This window comes from Lepidothrix coronata, unplaced genomic scaffold, assembly GCF_001604755.1.
Source record: "Lepidothrix coronata isolate B3197 unplaced genomic scaffold, Lepidothrix_coronata-1.0 Scaffold69, whole genome shotgun sequence".
In the NCBI taxonomy this organism is placed as follows: domain Eukaryota; kingdom Metazoa; phylum Chordata; class Aves; order Passeriformes; family Pipridae; genus Lepidothrix; species Lepidothrix coronata.
Window position 1 is genome coordinate 3,629,831 of NW_016690249.1, and position 20,829 is coordinate 3,650,659.

A 20,829-nucleotide genomic window follows, 5' to 3' on the forward strand; every position below is an offset into this window, starting at 1 on the left:
ATGTTGGCCCTTGTTACTAGAAATATTTGCATCTTGTAACTGAAATCTTCTAAAGAGCCTTTTCTTTTTTTTTCTTCTTATTGTTTAATAATACTATTATTTAATAATACCAAGGAATGGTGTAGTAATTCACAGAAGTTTCAGGTATTTTATAGTGTTAATTTTATAGCTGTGAGTAAGTTGCACTTCTCACTTAATGACACCTGAAGTTAATGGTCTGAGATGCACATTGGGATGACTGTAAGATATTTGATGGATTACATTCTTAAATCTCTTTGTGAAGTTGGTTGCATTATCCTTGCATTATCCTTTTCCATTTGGCAATTGATTAATGGTACTATAGTTTTTATACAATACAACTAAAATTGTCTTGGTCTCACCTGAGTTTATTTATAGATTAAAAAAATTCTTCATCAGTGCTGTTCTAATTTTGTCTTTTGGTCAGATTCATAGCATGAACAAGGCTACAACAGTTCCCAGGATATAACAAAGAATGAAAAGCTAGAGGCCACAGGAACCTTACAACTGTACAGCAGTATTTTATCTCACTGCCTATCCAGAGAAAACATGTTACATTGACTGTAGCATGCTTCTGATAACCACTTGGAGTGCCATTCCAGATTTTGCCCCATCTATGACTCAGCCTCCCAGTTCAGTCTCAGAAAACACTGTTTACAGACCAAACACCAAGTTCCAAAACAAGTAGTGTCCTCTGCATCACGTTTCCTTAATGTTATATCTAACCTTCTTTTCAATCATCTCTCTCATTCCTTATTTGTAAAAACTAGTCCTTCCTTCCAAGATATTGAAATAATAATCTGTACAGAAAAAAATCTAAGCACATCATAGATTTTTACATTGTAGGACTTGAATTTCTGTTTACTCCCTATGAAATAGTTTTGCTTTTTTACTTCGTAGCAAAGAATTCATAGAGATGCTTTTTTAGTCATTGTATACTTCTCAAATTTTCTTTCTTCATTGCCTGTATGAGACCCTTGATCTCAACTGAACTGAATTTAAAAGAGAATTCTAAATTCTCTCCTAGTCTGATACCTGATTTACTTTGAGAAATTTCCTGTCATTGCTTACTGAAAGCCAGTGGTGGTCCTTGAAGTACTTGAAAGTGCTCTCCAGGTAATGACTCTACAAAACAGGTTTTAAGTGACGTTATTCAAAATACGTGAGTACATTGAAATCGTGTGGGGCTTTGATAATTGAAATTTGGGTTTTTTTACTGGCAAGCAGTAATTAGCGTGACAGTTTTATATGAAATAGTTTAATTTGTTGCTTTATATGTAAAGATTTTAGTTATAACAGTCAAAAAGGAGCAAATAAACTTTATATAATTAAGTCTTAAGGCACTGTCTGTTTTTCAAATTGATCACTATTAAAAAAGTAACTATCTGTTGTGTTCTCTGAAGCATGTCCTTTTTTTCTGATTATTCAAGCTCGACACATAGTAATACCTTCCCTCCTTTGCTGTTTTTCAAAACCTCCTTATGGTATGAAGTCTTTCCTATCAGATTTCGCTAAAATCTGAACACTGTCAGGCATGTGCTTTTTCCTGAAGCCCTCTCTAGTGCTCTTGTGCATGTTTGTGTAAGAAATACTAAATAATTTTCAGAATTGGTAAGAATATCCACACTTTTGTAGCTGAGGTTTTGCACACTGGAGAGCACAAAATAAAATAGAACAGAGAACAAAATTCATTTTAATTCTTCTAAAACAGGTTAATTATGCAAACTTTCCAGAATATCTGATGCTTTAAGATACGTATTGTTAATATATTTTTGGAAATGTGCGTATAACATAGTTATGATTTCACCTTTTTGTAGTAGTTCAGCTGCATCAAACTTTTGGTGAAAAATATTGCAGTCATATCCTACCACTTCATCTTCCTTTAGCTTGTATCATCATTCTGTGCCATGGAAGACTGGCTGATTTATTGTTTGAGTAAATTATACTTAATATCTAAGTGGCTTCTTAATCTTTGATTAGAATTGAAATGAATAGGCTGCAATGATCTGGTTAGTCTTGACCAAAAACTAAGACCACTCATACTCAAAATTGTTAATTTTTCTTGTTTATTCATGTATATTCTCAAATGTGACTGGTAGCAGAGGAACCCTATCAAATAGTAATCTGACATGGCAGAATATATTTATTGGTAAATATATAGATGAGGAGTCATGTATTTACTTACTAAAATGACTAAATTACTAATTACTAAAATAGTTACTTGCTCCTTTTTCCAAAACCAGTTCTTTCTCCAAATGTATCACACTCAACTGAATTTCAAATGTTTAATCAAGTTCTGAGAATATTTTTAAACTGGAAAATATCCTCAACGATGGGTTAAAAAGGACTGATTTGCAATTGAATGCAAATAGCTTCAAACAGAGTGTACCAGAACCAGCCCAATGCTGCTGTGGTTCATCAACTGAGGTTCTTTCAATGCCTCAGAGAACAGAAGTTGCAAAGGTTAAAATCGTCCATATAGAAACTAATTGGAAACAAACATGCAATATGTGTAGGTCACATATTTGAGCTTAGCAGTGCTCATTGTGGAGTTCCATTTAACACTTGCACAGATATGTTTTCACTAACTCTGGTTTCCATATGGTCTGCAAATTCCCTCCATGTAAAGTGCATTACAACATTCTAGCTTTTAGGCAAAAATGTTACAGGCAAATGTAATCTGATCTGTAGACTAAAGAAAAGCTATATCCTCTTCTTGTCAAGCACAGATGGGTAAAAATATTTTCACTACAGCTATTCTTGGAGTGTCTTGAACTGTAAGAATGGGTCCACGATTGAAACATAGTCACATCGAATGCTTTCCCTTCTCTTAAGTAAGATACCGAACAAATATCACCAATGCTTTTATTTTCCTATATCATTAGCTGGGTAGCCAGGTAGCCCTTCTCCAAAAGAGGTCTTACTAATTCTTTGGCTTACATTTGATATGTTTCTAATACACGCACAGTTCAAGTCAAATGAAACAGGGAATGGTTTTGCACTGATAGGAGCAGAATCTGCTTCTCCTCATTAACTCACCACATGGCCCTGTGAAAATATTCAGTAGAAGTGATGATGGACTAGCTTTGAATGTTGTTTGACAGGAGGCTTCTTGAAACAATTGAAAAATTGCCCAAAACATTCCTTTTGGAACCACAGATAGAACTTGAGTGCTAAATGACACTGCTTTAAAAGACAAGTGTGACATCACTGTAGCATCTACCAATATTGAGATTAGTTTCTTCTTTCCTTGAACAATACTGAGTTTTGCATTAGGAAAACCAGGGCAACCATTTTCCTAAGATACTGTGGTAATCTGGAAATATCCCTTATACTTTCTGGGGAACAGTTACTTTTTTGGTGCTTAACATGGCCCTTGGTTTCTCTAAGAAACTTTTCAGAACCTTTGTATTGTGCTCAGGAGCACAGCTGCTATAATGTAGGGAAATGCATGCTTTTGCAGAACTTTTTTTCTCCTGTACATACGATTCTCTCATTCTTTTATCTTACTCTGCCACATCCAAAATATTTTTGTTTGTGTGTCCAGGCATGCTTTCTTTCAACTAATTAGGCTCATGGTAATTGCTCTACCAGTCTGCAGCACAGCATGTAGCCAACATTCTGAACAAAAGAAATAAATTAATAAATATTATCAAGTAAGAGGGGAAAGGAATAAATAAATAATGTTATGATTTTAAAATTTGTATTAGCTGGAATTAAGAGCATGCAAATGAAACCTTAAGCTATTCATATTGCTGAAATTTCTATAACCAACTTTTTGATCCTATTTTGCTATTTTTATTAACAGTCTTTATTACTGTGCAGAATTGTTACTGGCAAAACTAAATGCTTAGATGGAGATATACAAAATGAGAAGCAAAGGCATTCCATTGGAGATATATGTCAAAAAAGCCAGATTTCATCACACTCAGAGGCTGAGTCCAGTTCTTAGGAGCAAAGAACATAGACTATACCTGCAGCGTAGGAGCTGATAGACAAAATCACGCAAACAATGTACGGATTACCAAAATAATTGGGATACTTGGCTTCCTTAGCTCAGTGCTGAGGCAACAAAGATTTGTACAATGCCTAAGATGAAGAGGTGATTTCATTTCTGTGCACAACTTCAGTAAAACCCCTATTGTCTGGTTCTGTACTGAGCACTTCAGGAGTGATACATACACATTGCAGAGAGAACAAAAGAGAAGGGCACAACAGTGATTGATGGAAGGGAGATAAAATCCACAAAGTACAATGTAAAGAGCTTGATTTGTTCAATATACCAAAGAGAAGAGATAAAAAGCAGTTAAATACTACAGGATGTCTTAGCCTTTCTACCAACAGAATGCCTAATGAGGGTAAATATAATGGAAAACTTCAATAGGGCTTACCCTCAAGTGTTGTGATCAATGTTACTTGTAGTCTTTATGATGTTTTAAATATTCTTTCTAAATGGAGTCTTCAAACCGGCTTCTCAAGAGGAAAAATGTCATGTGTTTGCAGGATGGTTTTGAACTTCTTTGTGGGTTTGGAGCCTGTGAACCCCCATTTTCTCTGTGCCATATCCTGCAAGGAATGATAGACTGCATTAACCCTAATTTGCCTTAACATTGCTATCACTGCATCTGTTCACATGGTCATAGACAGGTGTACCTCAGTGCCAGCTAACCACCTGCAGAAATCAATAAAAAGAGTGGGTTTTTTTCCTTGTTCTGCAGTTGACTGCATCTCAACTGTAGATGCAGTTGGGAATATGTCATCTTCCCTTGAGGCATCAAAGATGGCCAGTGTTGATCACATTGGGTGAAGAGGATCAGCCTTTAACTCTCTTGATAACTTTTCAACGTGTTGACCAGTTTCAGCCAGTTTAACAGAGGTTGCTTAAAAGATGCGATTTTTACACAGTATTCACAAATAAAAATATCTGTTTAAAGAAAAGATACCCTATAATTTCTTGGGTGAGGCAGTAGTTACATGTGTGTTTCTTAATCAGATTCAGTATTTGCTCTGCACTATTGTGTGGGATATGCCATCAACATTTAGTGAAGAAATGGAAAACTGAATAGTAACTTAAAAAAATCTCATCCAATTTATTTGCAGCTGTGTAATATACTCTATTGGTACAATACTATGGGTATTGCAGCATAAGGAACAGGAAAGCGATTGATAATGGGAGACTGAGAGAGTGGTAGAACTCAACCCTATTAGACATCAGAGAATCCCTTTTAGAAATCTAGGTGAATGTTAAAACTCTGCGGAGAGGTCAGGCTAATGTCATTTTCTATGTGTGTCTCCCTGGACATGATCACTCTGTTAAATCAGGATAAGGAATCTCATGGAGTCGGGAACTCTGAATTTGTTTTCAAGGCTAAGGAGTTCATAATGTATTTCTTCTCTGCCCTGCCACATCCCAGTCTTTCCTTTCCATGTGCCCTGGGTGTCTCAGTATACCTTCTTTTATGTCTAGGAAGAGGTGATGCTATATATTTAGCACAGTGCAGATAAATCCAGTGAATTTCCTGACCTAGTCTTCTATAAGAGGTTTCCTGAATTTATGCTAGTAGAATTCCTATTCATAAATTTCTTTTTATCTTCTCTGTAAACAGTCACAAAAAGATCTCAGAGAAATCACACTACTGCCTGAAAATAAGCCCTGTTTAGATAAAGAGGTTGGAACAGTAATGAATTACAGATAATGATTTTCTTCAGTAAGTGTAAAGTTCATATATTTTCCTTTTTTACTTTATGAATTTCTGCAAGTAATTGGCAAGATTAGGTTTTTATCACGAGGAAAACAATGGGTCGTTTTGAAACGGGGCATGAAATCCTCCAATGGATATAATTTAAAATACTGCTGCTGATTGAAATCCTGCCCACACATGTTGTAATCCATTCATAAACAGGAAAAAATGTTAATGAATTTCAAACTGCGATTTATAACCATGTCAGAAATTTGTTGTAAGAAATTCTCTCGCTATGATTGGTATGATTAGCTCATAGTGTCTTAATGACAGGCTCCACAGCTTGCTCATGTTTCTGCACACACTTTGGAACTACTCATGGGTTTTACTAAAAGTATCAATCAGTCAGATACACAGAGAGACAGAAAACAACACTAGTTTTCCAAAAGTCTGTATGATAGGAACAAAGAAATGCTGAAGTGTTAAGTGGATGTTCAAATCTGCCTATTTATCTACACATGCTCCAGCACAGACAAGGTTCAAAGCTTTGCATCTTCCATGGTTTTTCAGAGTATGCTAGTAGTGAGAAGACAGATGCCAATTCAGAGGAGAACTGAAGAGCAGGTGCCAAAAAAGAAGTCTCTGTTATTTATCCACATTGAAATCTTCAAACTATAATGACCCCAACATCAGTTACAGAACATTTTTCTTTCACATAGTATTCCTTTATGACACCTTTAAAGGGATATCATTACAAACACCAGAAAGAGGATACACATACATTTGATTTTGAAGATTTAACTCTTGATTTACTAAAGTTCCTGTGTGCAGAAGTATGTTCTGAACAGATGTTTAACATGGCAGGAAACATTATAGTTCAGAGATCCAGATAGCAACAAGGAAATGCATAGCATCTGGCACCTTTTTGAAAGTAAACCTGCCAATAATTAATTACACATATGAGCCACTCGATCCCTGTCTAATGAGTTGGACACTTACTAAGATGTATTAGACTATGGAACAGAGGTTAACTGCTTATGCCCTCTCCTCTGTCTTTGACTTGTGTGGTCCCAGTGTAACTTAAGAGTAGAAATTGCTGGCACTCAGATTATATGTTGTTGATTATATTATCATTATTACATTGATTAATAATCAAGATATCTTTACAAGCCAAAACTTACGGTGTTCCCATTAAACAGAAATTGGTGTTGTTCTTTTGCATTGCCAATGAAGAAAAATAATTACTGAAAATGTGAGACTAATTGGAAAGTTCAGTTAGGAGAGTGCAGCTCTCTCCTATATTTTTATTATATAATAATAATAATAAATAAATGAACTTAGGAAAGCAAAAGCTGGTAACTGTAAAGTAGTCAGGTTTGCTGGAAAGAAGCTCTGAAAGTCATCCTTGAAAATATATAATCCACTAGAGGTTTGAAGTTACTATATAACTGTTGAAAGTGCAACTATAAAAATTTTATTATTAGAAACCAAAGAGTGCCAATTGCTGTTCTTTTAAAGTGCATAAGAAAATACAAAAATACTAGAGCCTTTAAAGAGCAAGAAAAGGAGTTAGTTGTGATCCTTGTGTCCCACTTACCTTCACCAGTATTAACCGCTTTCTCACAAGTTTCTTTTTCAAACTAGTAGCCTGTATTCCAGTTTCAAGACATAAGGCCTGGAAAAGACTGGTCTTTTTGCCTTAGAACTCTAGAAGAATACCCTCTCTGATGTCTTCATAGTCCATCTTTGTTGTAATACCATCCAGGTCAAGTGTCCTTCTGTCTTTCTTCTTCTAACTTTCAGCTTTACTGGAAAGTAATTTTCTTTTTAGTAAGTTTTCCTACCACAACAATAAAAAAAAGGTAGCAAGAGACATATTTAAAGTTATTTCAAGGAAATAATTTTTAAAAGATTCTGGAGAAAGTTCTTAACATGTACAGGCACTACTGTAACACAACCTGTAGGTGGACTCATCATATCAGGTATACAGCAGTGCTGTATGGTAACACTGGACTAAGTTGTAAAATTTATTTTTTTTGAGAACAACCACCTTTTCCACCCTTATTACTTTCTCCTCCACTGTCCAGGTCCAAAGAAAAACGAGGTGGTATGCCAAAAAGGTATTCAGTATCTACAGGATGTTCATGCTGAGACTGAAGCTCCCCACAGGCAGAGGTTCTCTGGTTCTTATTCCACTTAATTCATCATTCAGAACTCAGCAGGGGACTCTGCCTGATTTTGGACTTGAAACAGTTAGGCTGGTGTTTGCCCCACCCCTTGTCCTCTAAAGGCTTAAAAGTGGAATCAATCTACTTTATTATACCGGGAATATTTTCCAGAGAACTACCTAGCTGTGATAATCTATAGAGTGCAAATGACATCTCTGTATCATGTTTTGCTCTGAAAGATGTATTTCTCATGAATAGTCTAATGATCTTTCTCCATGCAGCCTGAGCTCTATGTACAGGTTATTTACAAAATTCATCTCACTGGGGCTGGTCACAGTTTTTCCTTCTATATTCCTTAACTCTGTGTCTACTTATTACCTGTTCTTATGATGCAGAAAGAAACATTTTAATTAGTGACAAAATTTTTAAGGGTTAGAAAAGCAATATTGCACACAAACTCTGGACTTAACCTGAGAAACTACACTTGAATCTTAAAAAAATATTTGTTTATAGAGCCCTTTTTGATAGGAAAGAAATGTTAATTATAACATAAATGTTAACGAACCATCAAGCTTGATTTATCTATATATTAACAGACTCCGTTCAGGCCTGGGATTGTTTTTGCAAGAACTAAGATACTGTATCTTTACTGTGTTCAGCATAGCTTTATGTTACATTTTATGTCCCTCAGAAAAAACCCCTCCAACCTGCTAAACATCTATTCTCTTATATCTTATTTTTGTTTGATGGTGTATGGAGTTTTATGATTTGGTCTCTTTATACTTGTTGTCTGCAAATTTTCTTGCAATGAGAAACCCTCATGCTGAAAGAACTTGTCAGACAACAGAGACAGTTGTGATATGTCAAATTAAGACGGCAAAGTGATGTCAAAGCAGGTCTAGGGAGAGTCCATAACAATGTTACTGTCAAGTAAATAAAGAAAACTGAAACATGAGAAATACAAGTTATTTCAAGAGATCTATGACTGCGGTATGTTTCTTTGTTTTGAGAGACACTGTTTCAGAATGATTACCATTTGTCAGTAGGGCTTCAGGTTAGGAGTAAGATCTGATGGCTGCCAAATAAGGTCAGCAAAGTTCACCTTGGAAAGGGAGATATTTTTCTTCTTTGTTATCAAATTCTCAGAAAACATTTATCATATGAAAAAAATATTAGTTTACCAACAGTTTGCTCAACTAGATACAAAAATTAGTTTTGCTATCCAGGAGATCACACCTAGTTAAAATAATGATCATCTTGACCTTAGAAATTTAGGAACTTGCATGAGCTCTGTGAAGTTCTGTTATACTTCCCATTTGTGGCTGCACTGGTTCACTCAGTGTGGCCCCACGGTTGCCATAAGGAAGTAAGGAGGACCAGTAAAGAGTAAGTGGGTTTATTGCTGTGCAACTTAACCTTTTCTCACCATCCTTTTTTATCATTCACCACACACATGTTGCAGTTGTGTCATGCCATGATGATAGTACCTCCCCTAATAATAGGAAAGAATATAATAAAGAACTAGAAGGAAATAGTAGAAAGAAGAAAACAAAAGGCAATTCCTATGTTTACAAAAAGAGGAGAGAAACAAAAAAAAAAGAATAAATAAGCGCAGAAAACAGGGCATCAAATAGGAAAAACTTATAGACTGAAGCTAAGAAAAAGTTCATAAACTTCAGGAGTAAAAATAAAAATTCATACCTAAGGAAAACATAACATTGAGTAATTCCAGAAATAATGATATTCCTGAGGTCATACCTATGATCAATTTGCCCAGGGTATCACTTTTGACAGCTTTAGAAATAATTGGAAAAGGTTCTTGAGATGAGGAGAAAGCACCATAGGTGTAGTGAAGGTATGAAGTATAAACATTTGCTTGTGTCAGTGAGTGAAATTAATATTCTTGTTTCTGCTCGTGTAGTTCTTTAAAAATAATTTACTGTTGAGGTAAAACTTTGAAAATGTATTTCCTGTAACACAGATTTGAAAGGAGGTGAAGGACACAGAAAAAAATAGAAAGGAGGGGTAGGTTTTTCTTCATTTAAATGAGAAAATTTTGAGGGATCAGTAGAATATAAAATCTCAGAACAGCTGCATTTTTCCAGATGTATTGAATATGTGGCGATTTCTTGAATATGTGAATATTTCTTTGGTATCACTTGTTTCCATATAGTAATTTTTCTACAACTTTAATCATAAACTTAGCAGCTTGATCAGGAAAGAAATGACATCTTGGGAAAATAGTACATGACAAAATTTGAAAAATCTTTTAAATTTTTGCATTTTAAATTAACTTTTGAAGGTCTTTGCCCATTATCTTTTTTTTTTAATTATTTCTTCAATTGAAATAAAATATCCTGGGCAGCAGCTGTGGCAGAAATTTATTCAAAACATTAAGCCACTTATTTGAATAATATCTTAGTATAAAGAGGAAAATGAGGAGACTTTCCTGATCATCTTTTGATTTTCACAGTGGACTGTTGGGTTTGGGGGAAAAAATGAAATGCTTTTCATTGAGATTCTTTTTCTAGATAAATAAGAGGTTTGGATTTTCTAGAACCTGTTAATTGTAGGTTGGGTTTTTTTAGTTCTTCCAGGCTTCTGCAGAAATAAAATGTTTATAAGTTACTCAAGTCTACCAGAAACTGAAGTACACTTCAACAGAAAAGCAGTGGTTCAATTTTATAGACATTTTCATGATTAGAGATATTTTAATTTGATCAGCTGCAGTGCAGTGTGATCTCTGGTTTGAATGTTTTCACCCAAACTCTAGAAGAGGATTTTAGGAAAAGGAAATACATTTCATTTAAAAATTAAATTTAGCAAATAATAAGTATAATAGCATTAAAAAAAAAATGCTTCACCTAAATTTAAAAAGGAATTGTTTTCCTATAACTAACATTTGTGTTAAATTCTTTTATATGAAAATAGTATTTTTGTGTTATTAATGCTGATTAGAACAATTTTTCAATTGATGCATGATAATGGCCAGTCTTCGCGAGCGAAGATTTGGGAAAGGTCATTAACCCTTCGAGCCTGCGCAGTGGATTTTTTAGGTGAGACCCAGCGTGCGCTGAACTGAGCCCACCCTTTAATCCTGAGGTTCATCTGCCGGGGCCGAGCAAGCTTGGACAGTGTCAGTGAGGTCCCCAGGACGTAGGTTTGTTTAGAGTGACCTTCTCTTAGATGGATTGCCACACAAGGCTGACGAGCTCCATCTGCCCGGAGGGCTGGGAATCGAACCCGGGTCGCAGCGGTGAGAGTCCTGCACCCTAACCACTAGACCACCAGAGGCCCCTTGATGCATGATAGATTGATGTAAATTTTAGGTTCTAGTATAGCAATTGGATAAGCATCTTACTTCACTGTGTCAAACCAGATATTTGGAAAGAGATCTGACCAAAGAAATACTGTTTTATGAGAGTGACAGGGAAACACAAATGCATATATTGAGTAAATTCCAGTGGACCACTGGCCAAATAAAAAATTACCACAGGCATTAAACGAAAAACTGGATCAGTTTTGAAAATGTTAAACTGTATTAAACTGAACAGTGCAAGTGGCTTTTATTTTATAGATGAAATGATCTCCTTCTCATTTGATGAATGAAAATTTCTGCATCCCATTACACTAATGGAAAATTGTCAAAAAATCCACAGGTTTGCATAGGGCTGGACTTTTCAGAGTACTGTGGCACCAGCATCAGTTTTGTCAATATCATTACAGCTCATGGGATTACAGTATGAAAGTCTGTAATTTTAAAAACTAAATCATGTATACATTATAATAAATCCTCTCTCTGTGGGTATACTCTCAAGGGGTTTTGCCATTCTCTGATTCCATCTGGATGTTTTATAGTCCGCATTTAGATTCCTTTTTAGTAACTGCAGTGGTGAAGAAGTGTAGGTTTTCTCACTATAATAAAATAATTCAAGAAAATGTTACATAACATTCTTATTCTTTTAAATATTATCCTAGTAATAAGATCTGTTTTATTTTACAAATTTGACTAAAAGGGCTGAGCCATTTGAGTTGGGTTTGATCAGATTAAAATCTGGAGGGTTTTGTTGATCTGTCACTGTTTATTTGAGGTGTTTATCTTAAGATGTGAGTCCTAAAGATTTCTGATAATATCTTTAAAGTATTTCATTTGGTATCTTGGATGATACCTTTCCTAGATTTCCAGGTACCAGATACAAAGAATATTGCTTGTGTTGTGCAGTGTCTTTCATCATAAAAAAATCCTTTAAGAATTATAACTGTCTTGATGAACTAAAAAGGACTGAGTCAAATTCACATTCACTGTGTTTTTCTATGTCACTCTTCTGTTCTGTAAAGGAGATCTACACATACAAAGAATTGTCTGGAGTACTAATACAGCCATCCTTCATGGTCCCTAGAGTTGGTGGTAATGTCAGTCAAGGCTGCTGAAGGGATTGTTAAATCCATAACCATGACTTTGTTATTTTAGTGAGTTATGTTCTTTGAAATAGTGTTTTCTTTCATCTAGTAAAAGCAAAGTTGTAATTATTTTGCAACCTGGCTGTGATTTCCATCTGCGGACTTTCTTTGAATCTTAAATATGCTTTTCGTAAATTAAGACCATTAGTGTAATTTAAATGTCTACAAAATATGTGACATATGTATGGTTCTAAAACTAATTTTGAGTGTAATCTTCCAAAACTTTACATTCTGTTAACACACATCTTTTTTTTTTTCCCCTAATAATTGCTTTGCTTGGAATAAGAACATCTGTTGTTTCAGAATAAGTTTTACATACTTGGCATTTACTTTCACCTATCTTTATATTTTCTCTCCATACTCTCTCTTTTCAGATCTGTAGGGAACTCAATAGCAATTTGATAATTGATTAAAAATATTAAGTTGAATCTAGTTTTCTCTGAGTGACAGCCTATGGAAAAGAGGGAATAATGTGGATTTAAATTATCCAAATAATTTTAATGGTCAAAAAAGGAATCCAAGGTTATTTCTTTGATATTAAGTTGGATTTAGAAAGGTATTTCAAGGAATCATTTACCAGATTTTGCTGGCAGAAGAAACATGGTTAGAAAGAACAAATAAGTATTAAGGAAAACTCACATTTCCAACCAAAATACCACTATCACTTTTTCCCTAGTACTTTCACAGCCAAAACATGCTTTAGTTTCTGTCATCAGTGTGAAATGTCCTTGAACTTTGTTGTGCCATTTCTAACAAACGCTGAACAAAGTATAAGGGAATAGTCTATCAAAAATGAAAACACAATTTGTGAGTGGTAATTACTGGTAGAATATACCTATTCTGTCTCATGGCACAGAAGTAACTGAATATCACAGAGATATCACAGTATGAGTTACCCATAATTGTAGTGAACAATTTGAAACAATATGGTTTTGTTTAAAGTAGATGAGGACGATATCACTAGGAAATAAAAAATAGCTTACCTTACAAAAATACAAGTTACAAAGGAGCATTTTAGTGTTTTCTGATTTTCTATTTTTTCTAGTTTAAGGTCCTTTTGCTCATTTCTAGGTACCTTTAACACACTTTCATGTTAATAAAATAATGGATATAACAGCATGTGTTTATTTTTTCATAAGCTTTTCGTTTCTATACAAAGCTTCTGTAGTTTTGATGACATGCTATACAAGAATAATAAAGACTAAGTTTTCTCTGTGAACTGGGTTAAATGGATTAAACTTTCTCAAGCTTTTTATTTAGCCATACCTGAGATTTTTCAGATAAGAAGAAGCTATAATTGAGTGAAAGATTTCTGCAGGCTCTAAAGGTTTGTTAATTGCATCTTTTTTTCTTAGTTGAACATGAACTGTAAAAGCATTTAACTTTTGGTTTTGCTAATATTACAATTGATTCCAGTTCCAATAAGGGTTTAAGTTGACACAAAGTAAAATCATTGAAAGAAAATGCAGGCAAACCTTGATAAATACCAGATGAAATTGTGGTGGTATTAAGTTAGACTCATACACACATTGTATTAATAATAATAAAAAGGAGTTCAAACCCATGATCTTATTTCATAAGGATTTTTTTAAAAATTGATTTTATCAGCCTACATTATATTTCTTCAAAATGGAAATTCATGCTGACTAGTTCAACATGGTGACTTGGAGGTTTTGAACCCATGAGTTCATTAATGCCACAGTCATGACTAAAACAGTATAGCTGAAATTAATCTTTTTTTAGACATTAATAAGTCATAGTGAAAAGAAATAATTATCATGTCTTTGGGCCAACAGAAGAACACTGAAAAAGAAGTCAAGTAAACCAGAGCATTTCAAGATAATTGGCAGGCATACATCATTTATTCCAGATTAGCCAAGGTCATGCACTTGATGCTCCCAGTTTTTGCATCCATATATGTGGTCATTGTTGCCATCAAATTCCTGAATTTTGATGGCTATATTTAAAGGACTGAGAATAGACCATGAAGAAAAGTACTGAGAACAGCCAATGTAAAAAGCACGTACTCCATTCAGTTAAACAGTGACCTTTTTAACCTTGCTGTATGCAGGAAATATCCACTTGTATTTTAGTAATTACATTAGCTTCCTTAATGGCATTTGGTACAGATGGTATAGGAAGAACTTATCTGCAGCAGAAGAATGCAGGCAACAGTTTTAGTTTGAGTTGTGAATACTTTTTCTCATTAGAGTTAAGGAGGGGGAAGAGAACTGAAAATTTGTGTGCTCTCTTCAATCAGAGCCATTATTTTTCAAAGGGTTTTATCTGTTTTTTTCTTATTATGTTAAAACTAATAAAATTTTGCACATGCTAAAAATCTTTTGTTGAATCCTGTAAAACAGAGAGAGGAAGAATAAATGCAGTTATAATGCATTTGGGACTTAGGAAATTAATTAGAAAGTTGATATTTATTCTGATTTATACTACAAATTCAATTTGATTTTATGAAGATACCTTAACCATTTTGTGTTCTCTTTTGTCTGTAAAATGGGAACAGAACTTTTTCTATCCCTTTTTTTTTAATTTTTGCCTGTTAGAATATAGACTGTCTACTAAAGGAAATTATTTTAATTCCTCTGCCATGCCAAAAGCAGTGAGGCAATTCACACAAATTGGACTCCTAGAAGAGAGGATGGCACAAATTTAAAAACCAAAAGAGCATTAAAATTATTATCTTTTTTTCTGGTCTATGAAGGAAAAGTTAAACAGGACAGGGATTGCGATTCTTCCTTAACTTACTCCTGCAGCTTTTGATGATGTGGGATCTTCATAAACCAGTGATTACATTTTGACAGGTTTTCCTAATAGGCAGAAGTGGATCTGTCCTCCATTAGGTCTGATCTGTTTCTATCATTCTCTGCTATTGACTGCACAACAGCTCTGAAAGTAGACTTTGGAGATTATGTTTTACGTAACAGTAAAAATAATCGTTATTTATTTCAAATATTATCTGCGCAGTCAGAAACAAGCGAAAATAGGAAGAAGCACAATAGAACCCTTAGCAGCTAGGGGGGAGGAATTGAAGCATATAATGGAGGGCACACACTTTCCCTTGTGGTTTGACTGGAAGGAGTCTCTGAAGTGGGATTAGGGGGCAGATAAGTAAAAAACTTATAATGTGAAATGGTGGCTCTGCTATGAATGTTTCACATTTCTGTATTCTGTTTTACTTTAAGGGATTTACGGTATGAGTATTTAAAGATGAATAGAAAGTATTTCTGTTTCTATTTCCTTTTTCATACCCATCAAGATGTGTGGGACTCCCCATTTTCTGTCTGGGCTACTCCCAGTTTTGCTTATTTATAGCTAGAGTGCTGCACGCTTAATTTATGCTATAGACTGAGGCAAACATCTTTGACACCATGAACTTCCTTTATGAGGCTTTGCTATCACACTCTGTATTTTCATATGTGAAAAGTGCTACAGTCTCTAAGATAGTTATTTGTTTCTTTTGGACATGAAAAATAGCCTCTTAGAATGTCATTTTTATGAGAGGTATTAATGGCTATTATCAATGGGTTGTTTCATCAGGCAATTACAGAACTGGTTACAACTAATGGGCCTGCTGACATGCTAACTAGTTGTCAGCTCTGTATCCTTCTCTTTCTTTTCATGAATTTCAGCAGAAGGAATTTAATTCTCCTTTCCAATGCTGGAATGCTGCATCCAAGCTTGCAGTTGATTAGATGTGATATACAAAAATTATCAAGTAATGTCCAGAGAAATAGTGATAAGACATCAATTTTAGGTCAGATGACCAGTTTACTTGAACCTGTAGAATCATTAAGCTATTAAAAGTCAGAGAGATTATATAAAAACTCTTATTATTGTAAATATATAATTTTGCACTGAGTTAATTATGACTTCCTTCAAACAGTTATGTTTTCTCATGTCTGCAGCTTTGTGTTATTAGGACTGGATCATCGTTTTCTGGATGATAATCATGAGTATTTATTCTAGCTTTGTGCCATTTTGGGCATGTTTGTTTTGGTCCACACTCCAAACTTTTTTATATTCTTTGAGGCTACACAGGTAGTGTAAAAATGCCAGCTGACAGTTAAGAACTTCTAATTAAATTAATTTTTGCATAAACTAATAATTTTTGTGTTTCTCTGTAAAGGATATACTTGTATCAGGTTTTCTTTTTGAAAACCTGGTGAAGATGCAAAGAAATTACTGCTGGTGCATAATCATTTTTATGTAATTTAGTTGGTTTTTCCATAACTGTGTATGGTGCTTATTCTGGATACATTTGTTCTTTCGATGTAAAATCAGAAGTAAAAGCATGTACAAATTTAGAAGATTGTAGCATGGGGATACGTTTCCAAGAGCATTATTTTGCCTTAGTCATGCTTTAGTACACCTGAAGTTTGATTTTGATGACAGAAAGGTAATTTATTTATTTTACTTTTTTTTTTAGTTTTACAAAATATAAGGTGAATTCATAATACACCAGACAACATTCTGTGATGAAATATTTGATATGTCTGTGCTACCTGCAATGGTTTAACTGTAGACTTCAGTCTTCTGTTTGGATTTTCTTTGTCAGCTTTCAAACAGTGGAGGTAGCTTGCAGGTGATGAGTATCTCATTAATCTTTCTGATCTTCTAGCACTTGAGCATAAGAATAGCTGATCAATTACAGCAATTGTCTCCCTAAATGAGCTTTGCACATCTGCCTCTTATTTCATTAACTGCACAGTATCTGATAGAATGTAATCCTACTAGCTTCTTACAGCTTGTTCTGTGTTACTATAAAATAAGGATGGGCTTGTTAGCAAAATGGGCACAAAAGCGTATTTATCCAGTGGCCAAAATAAATAAACGTGCCATTATGTAGGAGTGCTTTTGTCTCTAATTCGTGTTGGTAGAAACCTATTTAAAGCACATCAGTTTGCTTTTCAGCCTCCTATTTAGTCCTTACTTGAGTTTTATATTTTTGAATTTACCATTTTCATAACACAAACAGAGTGTTTTCATGCCCTAAAGCATGATATCAATGTCTAGATGATTTTAGATAACAGAGCCTACCATATATAAAATTAACAGTAGAAGTGAAATTTCATCCTAGTCTCCTTACAATGCATCTTTTAAATAATTAGATATGACATCCTTCTCTCAGAAAGTAAATATACATTTCCAAAGCTGCAAACAAGTATTTCATAGTGACAGTTATACTAGGTATATATCATTTAAATTAATTACAAAACAATGAGTAATAGTTAGAGTCCATAATTCAAGGTTTGGTTTAAGAAATATGCCCTACAAATTATGGGTTGTGAGTTTAATAAAAATAGGATTTCACATGAAGGCCTCTTTCATTAATACTCAAGCTTTCAGTTACAGGATAATCAATTACCATCTGAAAATTAAAACAATTTCTAAGCAGAGTTTTTTTTCTCTATCTGTTAATAAGTGATCAGTTTATTCATAAGAATTTAGATTATTTAATATTCAAAGTTTGTTTATTTATGTTTATCATATAGTAAATTGCTTTGGATTATACCAATATTTATTTATTTATTTAAATAGTGAACTAAGCTGAAGGCCAAAAATAGTTCATTAACAAACATTGTGTCCTGAACTGGTATAAATTATTCCAGATGATTCTTTGATGCTTTCTGAATATTTAAGTATTCTTGAATCTGAAATTGTCAGTTAATTGTGCTTGAAACTTGTTTCAGTGTGTTTGAGTGATAAAAAATATACATTATACATATTTTATGGATTTCAGAAACCACGGAGCTATAATAGCAGAATATCTTTTAAATTCACTTTTGACTGTTTATTGCAGGTCTGGTTTGTATGAAGTCAAGTACTTCAGTGGTTGAACTGGTTATGCTGCTTTGTTCACAGGTAAGACATTCTCCAGTTTTGATTGTATTAATTTCTTTGCCTAGTGCTAGATTGCTGCCAGCCTAATAATTGCATCTTGCAGTTTACTTCACTCTAACATTTCAGTTACTCTCTTCTGGTAACATATAAATTGTATATTTTTTTAAAATATACATTTCATAGTTTTTCTGTATTCACAGGGTATACAAAGCATATTTGCATTTGTTTTCTAAAAGTGTATGGATGTACGTGATGCATTTTTCCTGTGTATGAACTCTTTCAAGCCTGTTCTTATTTAGAATATGTGAATAGGATAATACTGTTGTCATAATTTTATGTCAAAATCTGTCTTTTAATTAGTAATTTTAAAAATTTTACTTTGTGCTGACTTTATTACTTTTGATATACATGACAACTGATTGGATATTTTATGTAGCTGTCAGTATATAAAAAGGAGAGCAACATGATTTAGGTGTTCCTCAAAAACAGACAGAAGCAGAATATTTCTATTAATATTTCTATTCAAAAAATTCTCTGTTTAATTATAGCATAGAAATAATGCGTTTCTCAGAAATCTAAATCAATTAACGCTTTGAATTGCTTTCACAAATAAAAAATTCAAAGCTAAAAATAATTTCTCACACTGTGGATTATTTATATCTCAATTTTAATAATTTTTATTTTAACAGAAGTGTTATTGGCTAATTTCGTATATATACCCTTTTACTTTAAACTACAGGTTATCAGCAAACATTTGAGAACTTTGTTCATTTTGTAAAATATAAGAAAATACAATGGCCTAACAGATCCAAATAACTTTGCAAGTTTTTATAATTCTCTCAAATCTCATGACAATGTTTCATTTACCAGGTTCCCCACAGAATTATAATACCAGTTCAACTCAAACCAAATTAGTGTATAAAATACCCAGGTTTACTTATTATATTATTATTGAAGAAAATTACTTGTTTATAGCTTTACTTGAGCATTCACTGCTGCACATTGAGAGCATACACCAAAAATGTACTGAAAACAAATGAGTTTCTGGGGGCAATTGAAATTAAGATCTACTTTTGAGGAATCTATCTGAAAATAATAAACATTTACAGCTGATTTTGGGGAAGGGTGTTCCAACTTACCTGTGTCTTGCCAGTCTGTAGGCTGCATTTCTTCAAGCTTGTGACATAAGGAAATCATTAGATCTTCTTTTCCTTTTTTCTCTTCTCTTTTTTCCTTCCTCTTTTAGAGGGATATCAGTTAGGGAAAAGTAAAAGAAAAATACATCCCTGGCAGGAGTCCTCGGTGGGATTTGAACTTCAAACCTCCTCTAGCAGGGCACTTGAAAAATTTGTTACCTAATGGTGAAGTCCTGGGTTCCAGGAAAATTCCCAAAGATCCATTAAGGCTTTTGAACTCTATGTTCATGTCATGCAATTTTTTTATTTTTCTTTTTAGCAACTCTTGAAACATTTGTTTTGAGGGAAGGAATAACTTACAGTCCTGTCTTCCATAGCCTTTGGTTTTACTGCAATTCTCAGGAATAAACTGGAATGTAGCATTAGGGTCTAGTGTCTTTGATGGCCTCATCATCTAATCATAGGTTTAACATTACTCATTTGCTGGCTCCAGGAATTCCTGCCATTAAGGGCCCTAGAGATGAAACTTTGCCTCAAATATTGATTGAAAGGAAGAGAGAGAAATTTAAGCTCTTTCTGCAATGCTTTTTCTTTAGACATCTCAGTAAAGCTATGTAACAAATGCAGCTAAAATCAATTTGTTATTTTTATGACTATTATGCACATTGGGTTTTATTTCAAAGTATTTGATTGTTTTAAAAATAAGATGCATTTTATACCTGTAATAATTTGAAGAGCCTAATAATTTTGAAGTTTCAAACATTTATTTTCTTCAGTGTTTGCTTGGAAGAACTATATTCCACCTACCTAATTACTTGGGGAAATTGCAAGCTTTTAGTTTTTATACTCCATCTGATACTTCAGGGTTGTTTTCTTGTCTTCTAAATAAGGAAGATTGTGTCTTCTCATGTCCATTTATTACTTCAGGAGTTAATGCTGTGGTGTTGGTGATGTTAATTGTTACTGCAGGAGTTGGTCAACAGGGGGCTGCAATGGCGCAAATTGTAATCTCCTTTCACCTTCCTAACTCTTGGAGTATTGCTTGTGTACAATTGCATCTCCACAGAATATTGTCTTTTATACTATAGGTGTGAACAAACCAGTCTCTAGTTCTATTCATCTGCAGTGAAAATGCTGGGGGTTTTTTCTATTTACATTTTTAAACTATCTGTCAAACTAAAACATGAGATAAATGCTACAAAAATACTAATACATAAGATGGTTAGAAGAAGAGAATGGCAGATAGACAAATATTGTAATCCAGCCTAATGCTAACAGAACTTGTAATTAGGATCTTACAAGCTGTTTTTTGTAGCAAATGAGGATAACTCATGTGGAAAGGAAAGGAAAGGAAAGGAAAGGAAAAAAAGAAAAAAAGAAAAAAAAAGAAAAAAAAGAAAAAAGAAAAGAAAGAAAAGAAGAAAAAGAAAGAAAAGAAAAAAAAAGAAAAAAAAGAAAAAAGAAAAGAAAGAAAAGAAGAAAAAGAAAGAAAAGAAAAAAAAAGAAAAA

General features: G+C 33.8%; 1 protein-coding gene across 5 annotated transcripts in view; it reads left to right on the top strand.

Moving 5' to 3' along the window:
• Positions 1-20,829, top strand: part of NBEA (neurobeachin) — a 485,382-nt gene that overhangs the window by 213,123 nt on the left and 251,430 nt on the right. For all 5 annotated transcript variants that reach the window (XM_017818603.1, XM_017818604.1, XM_017818605.1 and 2 more), the window contains one exon: positions 18,144-18,205. In XM_017818603.1, the coding sequence (XP_017674092.1) occupies positions 18,144-18,205 (62 nt within the window). The remainder of the gene's footprint in view (positions 1-18,143; positions 18,206-20,829) is intronic.